General features: G+C 47.5%; 1 protein-coding gene across 1 annotated transcript in view; it reads left to right on the top strand.

The window, feature by feature from the left end:
• Positions 1 to 23,521, top strand: part of LOC119385979 (potassium voltage-gated channel subfamily H member 8) — a 70,971-nt gene that overhangs the window by 12,053 nt on the left and 35,397 nt on the right. Inside the window, exons 5-6 of the mRNA XM_037653334.2 lie at positions 16,588 to 16,761; positions 18,029 to 18,248. Of these exons, the coding sequence (XP_037509262.1) occupies positions 16,588 to 16,761; positions 18,029 to 18,248 (394 nt within the window). The remainder of the gene's footprint in view (positions 1 to 16,587; positions 16,762 to 18,028; positions 18,249 to 23,521) is intronic.

Raw genomic sequence — 23,521 nt, 5'->3', positions numbered from 1 at the left:
TGAATCTAAAAGGCTACGCTTTTGCACGTTTGCAATAACTGAAAAATACGTCATGGCTGCCATATTTTATACGAGCTGCCTCTTCTAAAGATATCATGAATAAGTGCAAATCAGTTCTACAGTTACTTTTAAAATTAAAGATAAAGGCAATAGAATGCACAAATTTCTGCCATTACTGTATTTAAGTTTCCTTGCCCAAATTACGACACGTTATCACCATCGCCGCCTTCGCCATCACGTGTGCTTTTGCACATCAGTCGTGTCCTGTTGCGTGTCCGCAAATGAAGTGCAACAGAATTTCTGAACCACGGCAGTGCGCCATTGGCCAGCGAAGGTACCTTCTCTTATGCTTTCTTTAGTTAATAAGTTGGTTTTGTCATGCGTGAATGAAGGTTTTTATTTCTTTGCGCCACCACGTTTTCCTAAAGGCGTACTTCCGTATCACTGTGCATACCTCGGTGAATTCGCCTTCAGTGCTTCTGCTTGGTTTACTTATTGTAATGGTTTGTAGCTGCTACGATGGCCTTGATTAGCTTAGTTCAGTATGACCTTTTGTGGTACGGCATATTTGTTTGCTTCGTTCGTTGTGTATTGCATGTCGCAGCTATATAGTTATGGTTTAATTTGTTTAGCTCTAGGCGTTTGCTTGTCTCTTCCACCCGCATACCGAAGCTGAGCTGGACAACGCGCCATGCTCTCAACAGAGCTCGCTTTGATGTCGCGGCAATTTTCGACCGACGTTCTTTTCCTAATTTTCTTTGATGTGGAGCGTTTCCAGTGATCTTAAAGAGTGCTGCACCTTCATTGCAAACGCATTTTTGTATCATGTACTTTGTAAATAATATTAATGTGTCTGCACGTTCTGGATAGCTATTTGTCCGCTGTTAAGTTTCCTAATTGCATCGAATTTTTCCATTGTACTGATTTGTGTTTTTTTACAAGTTGATTCCTCAGAATTCATGTATGCATGACTACAGGGTTGTTCTCTTCAGGGGTTATACCAGGCCCGAGTGTCCGTTTTCTGTTCGATCTTCCTTACAATAATGGCAAGTTGGCCTTGTGGCTACCCTCATTCGTATTTGACTTCAAATAGCGCAGAAAACGAAAATGCGGAACACCTATTGAGCGATACAACAGAACCATTCCATTTAGAAAGGTGATTTTTGTTAGCTATGGAGTCTTGCAGTTGGTATTTATTTGACCATAGCAGTTACATGCAGCACTGTGTGTTGCTTTGCTTTTTATGGCCTCTGGACCGGCGTTATACTTGAAAGCTCAGCAATTTTCAGAGGAAGTACTGCATCGTGGAATTTGTGGATGAAAAGGCTGTTGAGCTTGTACCTGCAACATGGATTGTCGGCAAATTCTGTTTCTGGCCCCCTGGTCCTGGGTCCCATACAGCGATAAAGACCTACTATGAGCCAAGGGAAAGTTGGAAGACATATAGTGCTGTAATCAAGAGAACATATGGTAATCTCAATTGATTGGTCTCATGTTTACATATAAAAATGTCAAGAGAAAGTACACAATTTGCTGTTATTTTAGCTGTAGACAGCTGTGAAGACGGCCGTAGAAAACTTCCCGTGGCAGAGTACTCGTCTGATTTCGACATAGAACAAGAACTCATGAAGAGGAAAATTCACAAGCCAACTCGATATGTTGAGTAACAACTATGTGATGCACCAAGGCCGCCATTTTATTTCCTACCGACTTCAAAACGCCAAGGTGATATTGTTCACAATATTTTTCTCATTTGAAGGATGTGTTTGTTTCTAATACATGGATTGCATCAGCATGAGATACGTTAAAGGGCCTGCTGAATTTCATCAATGCACAGTTTTTTTTATGTGTTGCATACGAACAATGACGAAATGTGATAGTGCTCGTGTCATTGATTGCGCGATTTAAGGAACTGTATCAGTGTGACAAATGAACAGAGCTTCAATGTGGTTCTTGCGCTGCCGTGGCATCCTCAATAAGCCAGTGTGGGCCTCTGCTCAGGCATCTGTGTAGGTCAGTTTATTTGGTTTGATAACAAAACCTTACACTGTTTCGCGTTCTTTACAGAGAGTCAGGAAGAAGAGATTCAACTGATGAGGTGCAGCCTCACACTTATATCTTAAGCAGCATGTATTGGCCTTGTTTTAGACATTTCACCAAGTGCTTTATTTTTGCTTCTTTTGTGCAGAAGGCCGTCTGTCAGACGACTCCTCAGGTATGTGTTGAGACCTTTTTCATCTTTGGAAGGGGATAGCTCTTTGAAGTATAAAAATTAATGTTTGGGGTGTGTTAGATTACAAAACAGACAGCTTAGCAAAGACTACATCAGATGCAAATACGATCCAGGTGACATTGCTGTCCAAACAAGGTGGCGGTATGATCTGTCAAAAAGTAGACACTTTTTCACGCGCTTAATGCAAGCTACGTTCAGCTTTTCGTAGATTAGAACACGAAAGAAGTTAAAGTAAGAATAACTCCATTTCATTCCTTAGTTTTGTCTTGTCGGTGCAAGGTGATGTTACATCACACAAATACCATCGAGACGTTTAACACTACTCTGAAGACTGGGCCTCGATGCTGTCTTCTAAGCTGTCAGTGTAGACCAGTATTTCGGAATGGGCGCCTCCATTCCATTCCAATTCCATTCCGGGGAATTAAAACTTGCCGCAATTCCATTCCTTTCAATTCCTAGAAATTTAAAAAATTTAGCCCATTCCCACTCCGGGAATGGCCGGGCAGTTCAATTCCGTACGTGTAATTCCTCAACGCAGGAAAGACATCTTGATAGTTTTATCGAGTTTAGAATGAATGTCTTCCATGTGGCAAAGGCTATTTACGTGTGTCAGGTACTAAACTGCTCGTGAGATAAAGATTACGCTATGCATAGAATAACGCCACTTTCGTGTGGGGCTATGAATGGGAACCAACGCGCAGGTTCCCAGGTACACTAACTTATGCCTCGGTTTCTCTTTTACAAACTGGCAGATCGTTCGCACTTTTACACCACGCCTACCCTTGGCTCTGGCTAACTAAAGGTGGGCCTAGATAATGCGTTGTGGCTTCGACTTCGAAAAAACATGTGCTCAGGCCTACATGACTAATATGAGCATAATATTACAGTAGTAGCAATTAAGGATGTAAACACGTTCCTCCCCAATGCCCTCTTTGCTTTATTGTTCAATTCGAGGCTCTGACTTACTAACGTTTGAAATTTGAAAAACAGCGCGTAGACGAAAACGTACTCTATTTTCGGAAAAAGACGTAATTCCATTCCCATTCCATTCCGTGCAAAGTGCGCTTAATTTCATTCCCATTCCATTCCTCCAAGCGTTGTCCCCATTCCATTCCATTCCGGGTTCGCGAAAATGTGGAATGATTCCGGAGTCATTCCAATTCCGGAGTGGTAATTACGCGACACTGGTGTAGACTGTCTATGATGCTGACGAGAAATGGAACACGTTCCTTGCTAGCAGTTTACTAAGGAATGCATATTAGTTCAAAGGGCAAATAGACCTAGAAGAAGGGAAGATAATGGCACTCTGGCACTCATTTTCTTCTTTGCTTCATTCGGTTTCTCATTTCAAAACGATGCAACTCATGGTCTTCAAGTAACACTCTCAGCAACAAAGATTACTATGCTAGCATCAGCGTGTACTCCACGGTGTGTTTGTAAATATCTGACTCTACATGCTGTTATAGTACCTATGTTTATTGCAAAAGTTCACACTAGTACTCGAACTTGGCATGTGATTTTGAATACAAGAAAGTGTGATGTCTAACAGCTGCCTAAAACGAAAACCTGTCGAGCTGTTCTTGGCACGAAGTAAGGAGTATGTTGATATGTAGCAGCGCATACATTGAAATATAGTACATGTGCTGATGATGGGCTTTCCAGGGAGCTTTATGGTAGCATGACTTTTGTTGGCACTGGTCTAATGTCACGTAGAAATGAGTCACCTACATAGCACCAGGCTCATCCAGATGATATTGATGTATGGCAACTCTGCAGAATGCATAACCTCAACCTAAATCATGTGCGATATATTGCTGTTGGGCAAATGGGAAAATTGTGCTTTCCGAGAAACAACAATTTGCTTAAGAGGACTGAGAGCTCAGTTTGTGTTAGACACCTGCAGATGCTGGAGAAACCTCTCATAATTTTACAGTGCTTCGAGCACTTCTCAATAAGCGTTACATGCTGTGTGGATTAGTCCCTATAGCACAGTTAAGAACGAGTTCATGGTTTAATTTCCTGGTAATTACGTTCGGGTGAGGCCGGAACGTGATGATATTTTTGTAGTTTGTACATTAGGTTTATGCTCGGCAACCAGCGCTCAGAATGAAACCAATATCATCAGCTATAGCATCGCTCATGGCCTGTGTGCTTTTCTGGGATATAAACCCCCAGGAACCAATAATCATTTTTTCTCATGTCAGAGGCGAGTTGCTAACAGCAACGACAACACGGTGCACTGTGAAAGACACTGACTGGGGTCCTGCAGTAGTAGGGGGCCGCTTCGACAACTACGGCAACCTGAAGAAATTTCGCCAAACACTGACGGGCCAGCCAGGGAGGCTGTGGTAAGGTATTGATCTCCTTCCAGAGCGCCTGCATTCGAGCCTTACCTTGCGTACTCTCTCGCATGTAAAATACTTAAATGGTTACAAGCACTGTCGTGTTCAACAGGAAACAAATAATTTTTAAGGCAGGCACAGCTAACAAATTAAATAGGCTTTATAATGCCGTATGCATTGATGAGTATCTATTATTTCAAAGGCTGCCGCAATGGCGCAGTGGTTATGGTGCTTGGCCGATGGACGCAGGTTCAATCATGGCTGCGGCAGTCGCATTTCGATAGCAGTGAAATGCTAGGGGCCCGTGTACAGAGAGTAAGGTGCACACTTTATGAGCCCCAGGTTGTCGAAATTATTAGAAGCCCCTGCACTACAGCACGCCTCATAATGATACGATGGTTTTGGCATGTAAAACCCAAGCAATCACTGTTATTCTTTCAAACCGTATTTTTGTATGCACTTTTTTAGCACAGCACTGGGTTTTTATTCTGGAGTCATGCTAGTTTGTTACCAGGGGCCTTTAGCCAACATACTGCCTCTGCCTGAGCTTCAGGGAAGGCTGGCTGATATTTGGAAACGACAAGAAATATTTTCACATTAAGAGGCTACTTCAAGTCCATTGCAGCTGCCTGTCAGTATGATTCTAACTAGCCAGCTGGCATCCTTTTTATGGGGACCCATTTTAGAACTCTGTGGATGAATGGGCGAAGAAATGTAGCAGTTCCGCGCTGGTCTAACCACGTTGAAACAAGATTGACAGACCTCGAATTGCATGTAGGAGATGGCTGTTAAAAAATATCATTCCAGTAAGAAATTTGCTAAAGTTAGACTATATATTTCCATGTAGCTTTATCATCTTCATGACATTTCTGCTTCTATAATTGCCATAAAAGTCCTGTTGGTTGACTGTTGCTGTTGGTTTGCTGTTGGTTGACTCGAATAGCCTGATTATATTCATAACCCCCAGAATGCACCTTTGAATATGTTCCCCGGTTTCTCATGTTCAAATAAAATGCGCCACACAGCTTACGAAATTGTTTGCTACGCTTGATATTTATTAACCTTCATTTGCAGGTTGAACAACTGGCAAGCGTTGGAGGGCCCAACTAAAGGCGTGTACAGGTAGGGTATTGAGAACTGTGCTCTCCAACAAACTCGCGTCAACGTTCCCGTGGAATCAGTGAAACGGAAAGAATTATTTTGAAGGTCTTCATCTTTCGAAATGCATTTTAGGCATGATACGTATGATCGTCCATAACAACAATATTCGTTAGTGTGCAGGAAATTTTAATAGCGGCCTTAGCAAACTTTTCATTTTAGTGTATTCTAAAAATTATGACATTTCCCAATGCACAGCAGACAAGATTGCGACACTATATGTTGTGTGCATGCTTTCTAACTACAGTTGCAGTAAGGTCCATGCATATGCGCCATAACTTTGTTGTTGAAAGCGCCATTAAAGACTGGCTCCGTCAAGCACCTGCAAGATGTGCACCCGGAAAGATAAATAGAAGATTTTTTCGTATTTGATTGCCAAGAGTCAACGTGTTTACAGAGGTGATTCTGGTAAGCTTTACGGAGTATTTGCAGCAGCTCAGGGCTGCTACCATCAGCACACGAGAGCTTCAATTCGATAAAGAGATAAATATGAATAGTTAGAGCTGTGGTACTAAGGTATTGCTTTGGTTATAGAGAAGCCTTGGGACATGGTAATGGGATACCCTCTCCAGCGCCTTCTAGTGGGTCATCCTCTTTGGTTGCTTGAAGAAAGAACGCCGCTCGCGCAGGGAGTTCGTGCCTTGCCGCGACTGTCGCCATTACTCATTGTCGTTGAGTGCTGTCTATTAAACACCTTAACAATTTGGTGGAGAGTGCTCTGCTCCCATTCAATGCCCCTGGAGCTCCGATCCCGTACCTTGCCATCTACCATGCCTCAAGACGCCGCCCAGCAAACGCCTCCTCTCGCAACGAGCACATGTCCTGGTGTCCCCCGTATACGCGACCCACCTATCTTCACTGGCGCCGATAGCACCGACGTGGAGGACTGCCTCGCAATTTACGAGCGCGTCAGCATCTCCAACAAATGGGACGAAGAAGGCAAGTTAAGCAGCTTGGTGTTCTACCTCGCGGGCGTAGCAACCTTGTGGTACAACAACCACGCGTCCGATTTTGCGACTTGGGCCAATTTCAAGACCGCCGTCATCAGCGTTTTTGGCCGCCCAGCAGTTCGTAAGCTGCAAGCCGAACAGCGCTTACGTGAGCGATCTCAGCAGGCCGGTGAATCGTTCACAAGTTATATCGAAGACGTCCTCGACTTGTGTAAGAAGGCCAACGGAACCATGTCTGAGACTGACAAGATCCGGAACGTAATGAAAGGCATTGACGACGATGCCTTCACTATGCTGCTCGCCAAAAACCCTGGCACAATAGCCGAGGTCATAACGCTGTGCCAGAGCTACGAGGAGCTCCGCCGGCAGCGTTCGATGACCCGTCGCTCCCCATCACGCGACGCAGAGCTTGCTGGCTTGGCGGCAATATCTGACCAGGCCGCGTTGCTGGCAGAAGTCAAGTCATTCGTGCGCGAGGAAATTGCACGCCAGATCTCCCTCCTCGCCTTTGCCCACCCGCCGCACGTTCAACAGTCGTCGACCACCCTTCTTCCTCCGAGCGATTGAGCAGGAAATTGCGGAGGTCATGCCTGAGTACTACCCGCAACCTCCGGCTCCTGCGCCTCAGAGTTACGCTCAAGTTGTCGCCAGGACGCCCCAAGTAATTCCTGCGGCTGCCCCAATGAGTTACGCCGAAGCCGCCGCTAGACCTCCGTTCTTTGAGGCGGGTGTGCCGGCTACATATGCTGACGCCATCCCTCGGCCCCGACTGCAGCCCACTATGCAGTCATTTCAGCAGCCGACTCGTCAATCACGTACTGCGACATGGGCGGGACCTACCCCGGCGAACCGATGGCGCACCCCGACAACCGGCCCATCTGCTTTGCTTGCGGTTACGCCGGTCACGTGGCACGTTATTGTCAACGCGTGCAGCCGCCTCGAGTCGCGTCACCTGTCACCAGCCAGTCAAGCCGTGCATTCTACGACCCACCTCCACCTATGTCGCCGACGTCACGCCCACCTCCAGCTACTCGCCGCTCTCCGTCTCCCCGACGTCGGTCACTGTCACCCATGCGGCCTCGTTCGGTCGCACGTGAGCAGGAAAAACTAGTCGTCGCAGTCCAGGAGGCAAGGGCTGCGACGCTATCGAACTGTGAAAGCCCTCAGCGAAGTCCATCGATTGTAATCGACGTGCTTGTGGACGGCGTTCGCGCATCGGCCCTTATCGATACTGGAGCCGCTGTATCCGTTATGGACGCAAAACTTTGCCGCTTACTTCGAAAAGTGATGACGCCACTTTCTGGGATGTCCCTTCGTACCGCGAGCTCCCAGAGTATTCATCCCACAGCAGTATGCACTGCTCGCTGTCGTCATTCAGGACGTTCTGTACGACGTCGAGTTCCATCATAATTGCGGCATGCTCTCACGACGTCATCTTGGGATGGGATTTCCTCTCCCGCCACGACGCCGTAATTCGTTGCGCACCAGCCGAAATCGAACTCTCACCGTTCTCACATTTGACGCCGACAGACAGTCCATCGGCAATGAGCAAGATCCTCGTCCAAGACGATACGAAAGTGCCTCCAAACTCGTCAACGGCTGTGTCGGTCTACTGCGCCGGTCTCTCCGACACCACTGCACTCCTTTCGCCATCTGCCCGCGTCTGCACTAGGAAAGGGTTGCTGGTACCTTTTGCGACCGTGCGAGTCACTCAGGGCAGCACCACTATTTTCTGTTACCAACCCATCCCCGTGCATTGTTACGTTGGTTCGAGGGGAATGTCTCGGCAAAGTGGAACCCGTTGAAGACGCACAAGTTCTGGACGCACCCGATGACTCGCACTGTACCAGCTCCCGCACCATCAGTGCTGTTTCCACGTCTGATTCGTCACCTACTGATGTATTTGGTCCCTCATTGCTGACAACCTTACGTCGGTCCAGCGTTCGCAGCTTCTGTGCTTGTTGGATGAATTTCGTCATTCTTTCGATGTCGGGCAAACTTCCCTCGGCCACACGTCCGCTGTTACGCATCGCATCGACACTGGCGCCCAACCACCACTGCGGCAACGTCCATATCGCGTGTCTCCCACAGAACGCCGGGTAATTAACGAGCAAGTGGACGATATGCTTCGACGCGATGTAATTCGGCCCTCCGACAGCCCATGGGCGTCTCCTGTTGTTCTCGTTACGAAGAAGGACGGTTCTGTGCGGTTCTGTGTGGACTACCGACGGCTCAACAAGGTCACCTGCAAGGATGTTTATCCACTGCCGCGAATCGACGACGCGATTGACAGCCTCCAAGGAGCAGAATTCTTTTCATCTCTCGATTTGCGCTCGGGGTACTGGCAAGTACCCATGGCTGATGACGCTCGACCAAAGACAGCCTTTGTCACGCCCGACGGCTTGTACGAGTTCAACGTCATGCCGTTCGGTCTGTGTAATGCGCCCGCGACCTTCGAGCGCATGATGGACACCGTTCTGCGTAACTTGAAATGGCACACGTGCCTGTGTTACCTGGACGACGTCGTCGTCTTCGCTCCGGACTTCTCCACGCATCTCCAACGTCTGCGGCATGTTTTGACACGTTTGAGCAACGCCGGCCTCCAACTGAATCTGAAGAAGTGCCGATTTGCGGCACGGCAGCTGACAATCCTCGGCTACGTCGTGTCCAAAGACGGAATCCTTCCCGATCCGTCCAAGCTTCGGGCCGTGGCCGAATTTCCCAACCTACGTCCGTCAAAGAACTGCGCAGTTTCGTCGGACTGTGTTCATACTTTCGACGCTTCATACGAAACTTTGCCACCATCATATCGCCGCTGACGAAGCTCCTTGGAAGTAACGGACCCCCTAAATTCGTGGTCGTCCGAGTGTGACGACGCGTTCGCAAAGCTCCGTCGTTTGTTGACGTCTCCTCCCATACTACGTCACTACGACCCTACGGCCCCTACGGAGGTACACACGGACGCCAGCGGTGTAGGCCTCGGCGCTGTCCTTGCGCAACGCAAACCAGGGTTCCCCGAATATGTCGTGGCATACGCAAGCCGTACGCTTACCAGAGCCGAGACCAATTACTCAGTCACGGAAAAAGAGTGCCTGGCGATCATATGGGCCCTTACAAAGTTTCGACCTTATTTGTATGGTCGTCCATTTGATGTCGTCACCGACCATCATGCACTATGCTGGCTGTCGTCATTGAAGGATCCCTCAGGCCGTCTCGCCCGCTGGGCACTTCGCCTGCAGGACTACGACATCCGCGTGCTGTACCGCAACGGACGCCAGCATGCTGACGCCGACGCCCTCTCGCGCTCTCCCTTGCCTGACGACAATGCCCCCTGCTCAAGTATCTCACATAGCTGTTGCTTCAATCAGCGTTCACACCATCGCTACCGAACAGCGCAAGGATAAATGGATCACCTCGCTGATCGACTTGCTCACTGATCCGACGGCAACACCATCCACTCGCGCGTTACGTCGTCAAGCCCACCATTTCGCCGTTCGTGACGACCTCCTGCACCGACGCAATTACAACGCCGACGGCCGCCAGTGGCTACTAGTGATACCCAGCAGTCTGCGTTCTGATATATGCGAGGCCTTCCACTCCGACCCGCAATGCGCGCACTCTGGGGTATCCAAAACTTACCACCGCATTCGACAACGATACTTTCTGGCGTGGGATGTACCGCTACGTGCAGAAGTTCGTTCGCTCCTGCCTCGATTGCCAACGCCGAAAACCTGCAACGCACGTGTCGCCAGCAGGTCTACAACCATTACCTTGCCCTAACCGTCCGTTCGGGCGCGTGGGCATCGATTTGTATGGACCACTTCCTCTGAGTTCGGCTGGTAACCGCTGGGCCATCGTCGCTGTTGACCATCTAACGCGATACGCCGAAACCGCCGCCCTCCAGCGGGCTACAGCGCGCGATGTTGCCTCCTTCCTACTACACCGATTCATACTGCGTCCCGGTCCACCCCAAGAGCTTCTCAGCGACCGAGGCCGTTTCTTCTTATCGGAAGTCGTGGAAGCCATTCTGAAAGAGTGCCATGCTGTTCACCGCAAAACTACTGCTTACCACCCGCAGACGAATGGCCTAACCGAACGCTTTAACCGCACGCTCGGCGACATGCTGTCAATGTACGTCGCCGCCGATCACACCAATTGGGATGTCATTCTGCCCTTCGTCACCTACGCCTATAACACCGCCCCTCAGAGCACTACTGGTTTTTCACCGTTCTTCTTACTGTACGGAAGGCACCCGTCGCACACCATCGACACGATACTTCCATACAAGCCGGATTCATCTGAGTGTGCGCCTATTTCTGACACAAGCCAGGCTCGCTGAAGAGTGTCGCGAGCTTGCCAAGACATTTACGACGCAGGAACAAGAGCTGCAGAAGACCATTCGCGATGGCACCACCACTTCTGAACCCACGTTCCTTCCTGGAGCGCTCGTATGGCTCTCGGTCCCTACCACTGCAAGTGGCCTTTCTTCAAAACTGCTGCCGAAATACGAAGGCCCATACCGGGTCGTCGAGCGCACATCCCCGGTCAACTACTTGATCGAACCCATCGAACCAGCTTCGGACATGCGCCGTCGAGGGCGCGACATTGTCAACGTGGAGCGCCTCAAGGCCTACTACGACCCACTCATAGTGACGAGCTGTTAGGTCGCCGGACGGCTCCCTTTTCGTACCCGGGGTAATTGTAGAGAAGCCTTGGGACATGGTAATGGGTTACCCTCTCCAGCGCCTTCTAGTGGGTCATCCTCTTTGGTTGCTTGAAGAAAGAACGCCGCTCGCGCAGGGAGTTCGTGCCTTCCCGTGACTGTCGCCATTACTCATTGTCGTTGAGTGCTGTCTATTAAACACCTTAACAACACAAATAGTACGTACAGTCATGTGGCTTTACCTTCACAAAGCCGGAATAAAGTAGGAAAGACGAAGCACGTTACACCACACACAAAGTTAATAATGTAGGTGTATTTTCTTCCACTATACCAACGAAAATTTTAGCGCAGCAGTTTCGTGCGGCCTCACACCAACCCGGGACACTTCTTCATGTAAATTTGTAAACGGGTGTAGCTTACAGTAAAACAAGCTACGGAGACCTGCTTATTTATTGCTAGGTTAACTCATTCTTTTTGAGGTTTTCAATCCTTGATGAGTAATAAAAAGCCCGCCAAGTATTCGTAAATAAAAGAAAACATTGCACTGATTCGTTTTCTCCCAGTGTGCAGAAACACCACTGATGAAACGTTTTAATGTGCCCTGCACCGCCCTCACTTGTTTTCCGCACTTTAGCTGCCCAATTTTAACAAAATCCGCAGGAATACAGAAAAGCTTAAGATTTCTAGCATGCACAGTACGTAAACGCTAACGGAAACGCTAAAGGAAAACGTCACTAAAGTATTTTACGACGGCCAGAACGTTTAAGTTATCGGAGCACAAGCGGGGGACCACTTACGCGATGCTTTGCCGTCCGTGAAAGTGCTCCGTGCACTTGAAGTCGTGTCGCACGGCTGTCTGTCACCTTCGGTATACTACTTAAGGAACGCGTTGTTTGTGCATGTCTGCCGCTTCTTCCCCATCTTGTCGTTTTAGGCTAGTGGCATTTAAACGAGCACACCGCATAAAGAGCCGCAAGTCAACGTAACGAGCTTTAGTAGGCGCGCGAGTCTACCAGACCGTAACAGACAGAATCAAGCAATGTGATGAAACGATAGATAGCTGAAGTACATCAGTCGCTTTCCCGGTGCGCTGAACTCAGGACCATTAAATTTTGCGGGCATTTGTGCCATGGGCAAGCACGTGGCACGTGGGTAATGGCAAGCATACCCGCAGCTCCAACGATAGTACGACGTCGTTGATATGAGCCCCCCCCCCCTTCCCCTTTTTCTTCTTTCTTTTTTCCTTTTCGTTGCGTGCCACTCATATTGCGCAAGACTCAAGAATAAAGCCACCGCATTATTACCATGGGAGGGGGGTTAACACCCTCGTAATCTGGTCAAAAAGTCATCCATGCCTCCACGGCATGGAGGACCCGTAAAAGCTATGGCGCCAAAGCGGCTTAGGGTAATTGGGTGCCAGGAAAGGTTCACTGGCACTCTGAAGGAAGCCGGTAAGCCGTCTTCTGAGGCATCGAAGCACATTTTCATCACTCACCCCGTCGTCGACCTCGCTTCTGTCAGAGGCGTTCGATGTGTAATGACAACGCTGGCCGCGCGCGATAATGACCGGCGTTTATTCATGCGCCTCTCATCGCAGGCATTATGGGTGCGTGGAACCATACGCTGATTAGCATGCTGCCGCCCACACTGGCGAGCCATTTAGCGTCTTCCAGAACGCTGCGCAGCTATGAAAGTGTAGGCTATTTTCGCGATTTGCGCTGGATTTGTTTTGTTTTGTTTACCCGGACACCTGTGTTGCTTTTGAAATCACGTTAGCAACGTGTATGGCACAACCCGCAGTTCCAATAAGGGGGCTCGTTTCTTCTCCACTCATTCTTGCTGACTGAGGCGGGCAAAAAGGTCAGACCGACTGACCAACTGCAGATTGATTGATTGATTGATTGATTGATTGATTGATTGATTGATTGATTGATTGATTGATTGATTGATTGATTGATTGATTGATTGATTGATTGATTGATTGATTGATTGATTGATTGAAACTGTTATATTCCTTGTGACAAGGTCTTTTATTCGAGAGCTTAACTAGTGGTGTGCTCGATAGCGAAGTGATTGTGCTATAAAATCAAGCCTATATGTCCATCGGCTTACCTCAACATGTCAAGGATTTCAAAAAAAAAAACGGTGCAGTCAGAACGCGATAAAAGCGCAACGAAATTAACAATAATGTCCGTCAGATCCTTTCATCTTCACGCTTCATCGGCGTTTCCTTTTTTTTTCCTCTTTTTTTTAAAGTCAGTTTGATCAATATACGGTGGCACTTGTGTGCCACGGTATGTCACTCAAACTGACAGTGAAGAGACGTTTTTACTCTGGCTCTGCGCTTCGTGCAACACAGCTAGGCAGATTGTAGCGTGAAACCACGAATACCTGAAACTGACACCCTCTTATGTGTCCATGGCAGACAAAACGCAACCGTAGCGACTGTCGCTTCTCAAGTGCTGTCAGCGGCGTAGCAGAAGGTGTTCGTCTAAAGGTAGCCTGTGCACACTAAAGGCGAGCAGACTTTCCTACTAGTGCTCCTGCAGCTAAAAATAAATCAAACATACGGAAGTTTAGATGCCATAGCCAGCTCAAAACGACGCTTGCGACACCCGAAGGTGGCAATTTTCGCATGGCTTGTAGCATTATGGCACGTCTGTTCAAGTTCCTATCTTACAAACTCATGTGTATTGTTTCGTACGGTGCTATCGTAACATCAGCGTTTTATTGTAAAACCAGCTTGTTCCCCGTCTTTTTCATCTATGTCTTTTTTAGCCAGGTTTCAATACAATCTTTTTTTACTTTGCCTTTTTGCTCCAGCTTCTCTGAGGACGTGTCGTGTCAGCAACATTCTAGTCTTTCAAATAGTAAATATCACTCTTGGCTTTTATTTGTTTTCTCTCCGGCCTGCGTTTCGCAAAGCTTGTTTAAACGTACATGCATTCGGTGGTGTCATAGTGGCGAACTATTGCCGCCAGATGTAAAAAGTACGACATCATAGACTGTATTCAAACAAACAGAGAGAGAGAGAGAGAGGGGTGAAAAAGAAAGGCATGGAGAAAGCACAAAGTTGGTTGTGATGCCTCGCTGAGCCATTAGTTTTGTCATTTTCACGCATGAAAAAACTACCAGCTTCATTAATCTGAAATAAATCGGGGCATCAAAGGCACGACGCACACTGCGGTTGTCAGGGCATCTTTCTTTTTTTGTTTTAACCATGTTCTTGTCTCATCGCTCTCGCTTAAAGTAATGCAGCCTTTAATAAACCCTCTTGCGAAATCTCTTATTTTGCCTGCCATAATATTTGTCTTTCGCTGTGTCGCGGCTTAAGTCGCTTCGCAAATAATCTCCCACTGACGTTCAGTGACCTCAGCCGATTCAGCCTTTCATTACCACACGATGGCTCAAGGTCCCGCATATTATAAGGGCGACGACACTTAACACCGTTCGTGACGAGGCCTCTTCAATATGCTGCCTCTCTCAGCGGCTTATGCGATCCCGGGCTTCTATAAGCATTTACCGAAACGCCCAGAAGGGCTTTCATTCCAGCTTTCTAGCGAAGTTGTCGACAATGATCTATCACTCCGAAGAAAAAAGTTACTGTCAGTCTCCAACTTTTTGTTTATTTCTTTTATCATGTTTGCATTTGTGGATTACAGTTTACAGAGCCACGCGATTGAAGAGCTGTCACACGTAAACTAATGTACAAAGGAAACCAGAAGTGCGGGACGCCGAATTGATTTTAATAATAAATTTTCAGGTTTTACATACCAAAACCACGATATGATTATGAGGGGCGCCGTAGTGGAGTGCTCCTGAGATTTCGACAACATGGAGTTCTTTAGCGTGCACCTAAATCTAAGCACACGGGTCTCTAGCATTTCGCCCCGATCGATATGCGGCCGCCGCGGCCGGGATTCAATCCCGCTACCTTCGGGTCAGCAGTCAAGCACCGTAAGCACTAGACCACCGTGTCGGGTGCCGAATTGATTTTGACAACCTGGGATATCCTACGTGCACCTAACTCTAAGTACACGGGTGTTTTTGTGTTTCGTCTCCATTGAAACTCGGCCGGCGTGGGTGGGTATCGAACGCGTGTCTTCTCTCCCCCCTCTCCCCCTCTTTCTCTCTACCACGGCGAGTCCAACTGCAGCGTCAAGTGACGTAGTTGTTCTGAGCCAAGGTCACCCGGGGTGTCTGATTCAATTAAATATCCTGCTTCGTTCGTCCTCTATCCAGTAGTGTTTCGTTACTCCTTTAAGTTTCAGCGTAGAACCATTCCGTTATAAGCACTTCACGTGCTGTGTTTTTAGTCGTGGTCAAATTGAGTTAGTTTAGCGCCCGTGGGACGGCAAATGTTAGACGACTTACCGAAAAATGGCACGTTCGAAATACGAAGGCAGTTGGAGAGCGTACGACCACTGGCCACGAACGAGACACGTCATTCAATTATACAAAAAAAAAATCCCTAACTAATTTTAAAGAAATAGACATCCTCAAGACTTGCAATTCTCAAGTGACGCGGCCAATTTTTTTTTTCGGCGTTTACTCAAACTCGCTTTCACTAACCCAATTTGCTTTGCGATTGAATAGTGATCGGTTGTTCGCCAAAGTCAGTGAAGGTTTTACAGCTCAGACCTAAATTTCACCGGCTGCCTGTTGCATCAACTTCAGGAGGAAGCCAGAAACAGCTACCGCGAAACTAATATAATTATGGCACTTTTTGACCTGAAGTCGTGCCCCTAATTTTCTCCGTCATACGCATGTACCCTTCGACGCTCGAAAACAAAAGCAAAAAAGAAAGCTTTTCTTCTATCTCACATTAAACGCACGCGGAGCTGCTCGGATGACGTCGCGCAAGTTAAATTATTCTTGATTATTGAGGTGTGGCATAACAAATACTGAAGTTAAAAAGATTTTTAACACTTTAACTATCTGTTTAGTCATGTATGTGTCCTGGATACCGCATATATATCTTGTAATGCGCTTGTTGTTGGGCCAGCTCGAATGAACACGTCTCTTTCCGATTACGTCTTCTACTGACGATTCTGAGCTATTCGCTATTCTGTATGCTGTAAAATTTTATAAACCCGCAGTCAGTGTGAAAGATGAGGACCATTGTTTACGTACACCTGCATATGGCTAGCACATTGCCAACATAGTTTCGTAACGCTTTTCGTGGCACAGTCGGGCATTAACCCTGATGCATGCTTTTTCTGCGTGGCTTGATGGGTGCAGAACCTGCTGCACTCGACGGCGCTGCCCGAATACAAGACGGCGGCCATCAAGAAGTCCCGCTTCATCCTTTCCCACTACGGCGCCTTCAAGACCTGCTGGGATTGGCTAATCCTGGTCGCCACGGTCTACGTCGCTGTCGTCGTGCCTTACAGTGCCTGCTTCGGCGAGATGCAGGTACGTTGTCCTCTAGAGCGTGTCTTAGTTTGCAGCGCTGCCGAAGTTGAATATTTTCAACTGATGAACTCGGATTCGGCATCGCTGCGACTCAATGTGAGCCGATTATAAGCGTCTCGCAAGGAAGAAACACTCTAGTAGTTGTTTTCACTGCGTGTGGCGCAATACCCAAAGTACGATATAGAGTCTCTCTTGTTTTTCTTCTTTTGTTGCGGGCCAACAGAGTTGTTATGGCATTGAGAAAGACCGTTCGACCAAAGAGACTACCTTTAATAAGCAGATCAATGCACTGCTCTCGTAACATACCATTTCGAAGGCAGAAACCATCCAAAGATATTAAATTGACATCGAGGCTATTCTCAGCAGTGAAATGCAATGTAAAAGCACCGGAGCGCAGACAAAGAAGGCACGAAGCACTGATAGGGTTTGTGCCTATGATAAACGAATGCTGTTGTAAGCCCAAATGAAGTTTAGGCAATTCGGCGCACACGAACGTATATGCAGAGTCTGACGTGTGTACGCAGATTAATGTTGCTGCGCTATGAGTTCAGCTATTTCATTTAGTGGCCAGTGACTCATTAGTTTTCTTCCATGCTCTCTGCAAACACAAAACACCGGCAAGAGCTCACGCTGGAACTCTCCGTGCGTACAGATGCCAGGCAATCGTGTGGTTGAGCACATTTGTGAAGGCCGCCCGCTAGCCAATGGGAAACTGCACTTATGACGAAAATCTCTCTAAATACATGACTCAGATTATCAAGTCGATCCTGTAAAAATAGGGAACGTGTAAGTAGGTTCGTGACAGACTTTTTCTTTCCTTATTATAAATCAAATCACATTGAACTTCGTGCTGTATTCGAGATGATGGTTTGTGAATTTTCCAGTGACCAGCGAACCTTCCTTTGTAATCTTGTTATCTGTACTTGCATGATTTGTTTTTTTATTGGTTCATTTGTTTTAACGTCGTCATTACTATTTTTGTCTTCTTTGTCCCATAACAGAGATGCGAAGTGGCAGAGGTACGCTTGACCTCAGTCTCTCCGTAGCGTCCCAGGTGTAGGTAGCTCTTTCTTTCAAGACGATGCATCTGAATTAACGCTACATATGCCATGTTAAAAAGCGCTCTTGTCCGTGTTCTAGCTCGCGCTTCTTTCCACTCCTGAATGTGTACCCAGACGCCCAGCTACAATAATTACAAGTATTGCCGCGACGTACGGCAACCTACTGCACTCCCAGAATACAGCACTCCTCTTTGTTTTCATTGCAGAGCCACACCGTGCAGCAGCAGCAGCAACGGATCGCCCTGATGGCGGCGGGCCTGAACGCGAGCTCGCTGCTCGAGCAGAGCGCCGCCAACGAGACCAGCTACGGGGCGGGCGGTGGGGTCCCGGCGGGGAGTGCGCTGCCGCCGCCAGCCGCGGAGCCGCAGCTGGACGGCAACAGGACAATCATCTCCGACGTCATCGTCGAGGCCATGTTCATCATCGGTACGTCCGTGTCTTTGCATCAGTCAGGGTATCTTCTTGTAGCGTTAGCTACACTGGCCTAGCCGAGCCAGTTTCGCGTGGATCCTCAAGAGCCGTGCTGCGCATGCGCGAGGAGCAGTGATGTCACGCACCGGAGCCGGCAACTCCCGCGCACTCCGCCGCCGCCGGTCTGCGCTTTCCAGAGGAGTGACGTCGTAGCCTTGGCAGACGTATTGGCGCCGGCGCGCGCGCAGCTATTCGCCTTCGCTGTGCAGTCGCCGTCTGACACTGCACTGGTGCCGCTTGATAGCGCCTCTGACTGACGTTTGCCGGTGTGGTATAGCCATGGAGAAGGAGAGCGCAAATGCTGCTCAACGGCGCAGAAGAGCGGAGAAGCTTAACTCATCGGATCCCGAAGTAGTTGCCTGGCAAAATAAATATACATGTGCCACATAATACGTATACCATGTGTGTCATTGGAGCAGCAGTAAGCATGATAATCAAGCTAATCCTAGACAATCAGGAAAGCTAAGAATAATTAGCTGAACCTTTGTTAACTCTACGTTATTCTGACATAGCCGAGCTAAGCCACTGCAACATTTTTTCCTTCGTATAAAGAAAGGTTAAGCGTGGTGGAGATTCCCGAGATCGCGTCAATTGCTGGCCACAACATGGCGCCTGCGCTGCGCGACGCTGCATCTCTGACAGTAGAAATACGTCCACGTCATGCTTTGTGCATCATGGAACGTGAACAGCCAAGTCTTTTCAAGCCTGCGGGACTTACGACCGAGGCGGATTCTGCCATAGGCGTGCGCACAGGAGGCGCACGTCTATGGCACCAAACCGGAACTACTCCGGAACCAAACCAAGAAGCTAAGTCGCTTTAGAGTGCCCACACGAACTCAGTACGAGGGAGACAGACGAAAGACGCATTCGTGAAGCTAAGCATGTCAATAATACAAAAAACGCGCACGTAAGCCAGCCTTCGATTACCTTAAATTAAGGTAACATGTCACGTGAAACAGTTACGTTTCTCGCAGGCCCGCGCTCGTCCCTGATTTGCGGATGGCGTCGTCATGCTTGAGAAGAGAGAGAAATAGATGAAAAGGAAACGCAGGGAGGTTAACCTGGCGCGAGTGACCGGTTTGCTACCATGCACAGGGGTGGGGAAATAGGTGTAAGAAAGAGGACAGAGAGAGAGAGAGAGATAAAATGAAAACGAAAAAAAACACGCACACATGCACACACACGCAAGACGTTCCAGTCAGAGCCGTTCTGAGAGACCAGTTGAACGCAGAAAGCGCAGTAGCGCTTGCACACCCTTTTTCGGTGCCGTTTGGTCCGGTCTATGGCGCAGGATTCTTTCTTCCAACAGAGCGCGGTCGTCCAACTTGTCGAGCGCGTTGCAAAATGACTGTCTCTGTGAACAGTACTGTGGGCAGTCGCACAGAATATGTCGAATTGTTTGAGGATGCGTAGATAAGTAGTGTCTACCTTCCTGTCCGAAGCCTGGGCTTTTGAGTTAAGAGTCGCCGTTTGCGTTGTTTTCTGCTCTTCTATTGTGGCTCTGTGTTTGCACGCCTAACTTCTTCGGTTTTGGAACGTCAAGCCCCAGATATAATTATTATTTTTATATTAACTTCTTCGACGATGAATTCCTACCAACTAGTTCAACTTTCGGTCGTTACAACATTTTCTTCTGTTTAGATCTAGGAGTTGGCTATAACTTAAAACATCTAAGAGAGAGAATGATATATAATAAATAATACATTCATGTTATGGCTCCGAGTCTATTGTGGGGGAGTCGCAAAGCTAAAGGGAGACCGGCCAAAAAATGATTCACAATAAAACCTTATGCGAAGCTTCATGGCAAGTTGGGCGCCTCTAACTCAACTACGAAATAAGTAAGCTTTCTCAAAAGTCATTCCTAACCAGAGCTGGCGCAGTAAAGCTGCACCACTGTAGAAAAATTACAATGACACGTATTTCGCGAAAAGCCTCTGAGTGCACCGAAAGTTGTCAACGGTGTTAATCAGCGCAAGTTTCTCGGTCCATAGCCATGCGATGATGGAGCGTGGTCGACATTCGCGGTATCTTATAGTTAAACGGCTGAGCGACGTGAAATCTGGTCAACGTAAATAAAGCCACAGCTGAAGCACGGGCCCCTCCGACGATCCACGAACGCATTAGCCAGACGGCGCATGCGCCGACGCACTGGTTGCCGCACGGCAATAACGCATAAATCTCGGCCCCAGAGCAACTTCTTCGGTGCCCTTCTCGCAACCGGAAAAAGTCATCGTTATCATTTTGACGTACACGAGCGTGGAGAATATTTACGCCGTGGGCACCTTTATCGACAGTACAGCGTCTTCTGCTCCATACTTTTAAAAATTCGAAACGCTAACACGCCAGGGACAAGAAAAAGCACGACACGAGCACTTTCCTGACGTGTTAGCACTGAATTTTTTTTACTATAAACCATTGCTAGCAAGCTCGTTTTTCCATTTTGCTTCACTTTATCTTCTGCTCATGATATGCATACTTCGCTAGGAGTCCTCTTCCTGTTATTAAGGATAAACAAAGGCAGTAACTACAAAGCTTCGACGACCGCAGGGGTTCTAACTAAAACTATTTGCAGCTTCTTTTAACGCCTAATATTTCGCTTCATAAGCTTGCAAAAGCCTAGTTCGAAGAATAACGCCATGCATTCTACCATCTTTTTTTTTTTATGAGGGCGCTTCAATGTTGCCATCTGAACGGCATAACCGGAAATATTAGACGCGTAATGGAATGATAACCCCGTGGATCACTTTTTTTTTTGTACAATACAGCAACAAATTCGTATAGAAAAGTGGGCAGATAGAAAAAAAAACTTAAAAGAGTATACCTGAGAACGACACGTGCCTGTCATGAACAGACGCTCCTGTGTCACACCACAGAGAGCGGATAAGAGACACGCGCGCACACACACACACACGCAAAAAAAAAAAATAAGGACAATGCTGAAAGGCCGCCGTATAGTTATGAAGAAGATACCTTTTGTCGAGCCGGCAACGTGGCTTTCAACGGGGATAACCGAAAGTGACACGTGTCGTAGAGGTAGACGGGTACATAAGAGCAGCTAACATTATACCTGACCTTAGTTTACCCCTTACGTCTTTTTTTTTTTCGTGTTATATTTTTCGATTGGCTATACCGCTAGGACGTCTCCTACGCGCACTTAAGCTTCGAAACCAGTTTTTTTTTTTTTTGTCATTGTCATGTGACACACTCTGTCTGGCTATTTTGCACTTTTTCTACTTTTTTCACGTTACTACACCCACGTTTTGGAGGCAGGATAAAAGAGCAGTGCCCCTTAACGACTGTTCCTTACCTCTACTGAAGTTTAAGTTAAGCGAGCATCGGTAAGAACGTAAAAGGGAGCCACTGCAGCTCCGCGAGTGACGTCATCAAAAAATTGATGAAGCATGAATTGAATTTAGAGCCTCCCTTTAAGGCGACACGCACGGATGCAGACGTCGTCTCGAATACTGACTCTTTCGCACGAAAACTTCATTTTCGAAGAAATTGAATTCGTGTACGACAATGTACTCACTTTTCGACATCGGAGGTGTAGCGTGCCTATTACTGGGTTTTTTTTTTTTTCATTGTTGAATTATACGAACAGAAAGCCTCGCTGCGAACTACAGAATATGAAAATGCGGCCGTGCCCGATTTTGAACAGCATCGAGCAACAGAACAGTTACCTTGGGGTTAACGAAACGAAGGACGTGTCAGTTTGGACGTGCAAGATATTTAAAGTTTTCGGACGTTGTTAGACGACGTATGCCAAAGGGATATAGAAAAAGCATAAGGCTTAAGTAAAACAAATGCCTGAAAGGCTTTCTAAGTGTAGGGACACATCTGTATCGGTAACAACAGTGAAAGACCATAAGCAATACATACGCCGGTCCATCTCTATAATGGAATCAAAAATGACACGAATATTGTTTGACGTGGCGATGTAAAAAGCCGTTTAGGCCATAACGGAAGCCGTCATTTGCGTGCGTATCATAACACCATTGTGTTAATGAAATTTCTGAAGGCGCCGTACATTGCACAGGCGTATCTACATGCGTGCGTGCGTCGTTCAGTTTCAACTAAATTACAATACACACCCTAAAGAGCGCATTTCACCAAAGACACAGGCAACTAACCCTTCTCGATGACATTTCCTAACTTGACAATGATTCAAACTCGAACTGTCGTTTATAAGTACTTTTAACAGCGAAGCTGTTTAGCAAATCGTTCCTTGTCCGACGAACCAAAAAACTATCATAAACGGGTATGTGCCACAGAAATTCGGTAAACCCCACAACTCACCACTGGTCCACTAAAAAAAAGTCACAGCTTCGCCGCAAGGGCGAAGCAATGAATGCAATAGCAAGAAAGTAATGCTATACGAAGTGAGGCTCGCCAATGGATACTCTCAGTTTGAACAGCCCTCCTATTGCAAAGGCGGCCAAAGCAGCGAAGGAAACTAGAGTGCTTCAAGTGTCGAGCTGTGACACTTGATAGTTCGCGCTCATCTTCTGTTTGTTCGTTTAGCGGCGTCCCTTGAGCTCGAGTGACTTTCGTACGCTCCGTAACATGAGCGCGTACATCACGGTGAAAGCGTGAAACATCCCTCTTCCCCTCAGCACGAGAAAACCGCGCTAGCAGACAGCGGAAGGGCAAGGTTCTCCCTGCGCAAATATAAGAAGCGAGCGAGCTCGCCGACGACTTTTAAATCCACCCGTCGTGCTCCTAGCGCCATCTAGCTGGTAATGAAGAAACGCTTATAAGCGCCTAGCGTCTCTGAGTCCGTCCAGCGGTAAAGGGTGTGTATATAACGCTCGCCGTTAGCTACGTGGAGGATCTGCGTTTCATGGCGTAGTGGTTAGCGCCACTCGCTGCGGAGCAAGACGTCCCTGGTTCGATTCCGCGCTTCGGAAGCATTTTTCTGACATATTTTTCTTTGGGGCTTTTATATATATATATATATATATATATATATATATATATATATATATATATATATATATATACATACTTATACATATACGGTGCATGACGGCGGCGACGGCAAAATTCAGCCGAGACTGTCCATATAATTGCTATCGCAATAAAATGAAGAAGACAATAGTTAGCCCAACAAATGGCTGCGAAGCGATGGAAGGCCTACGCCAACGACGAGGTGCCCGTAGATCTATGAGAGATGCGAACGCTTGGTTTCAGCGCGAGGTTCCGTCTCTGCGGTTTGGACATTCGTGTCG

The sequence above is a fragment of the Rhipicephalus sanguineus genome, chromosome 3 (genome assembly GCF_013339695.2).
Source record: "Rhipicephalus sanguineus isolate Rsan-2018 chromosome 3, BIME_Rsan_1.4, whole genome shotgun sequence".
NCBI classification, from domain to species: domain Eukaryota; kingdom Metazoa; phylum Arthropoda; class Arachnida; order Ixodida; family Ixodidae; genus Rhipicephalus; species Rhipicephalus sanguineus.
The sequence above is the reverse complement of the archived record's forward strand: the minus strand, read 5'-3'. Positions and strand labels throughout refer to the sequence as shown.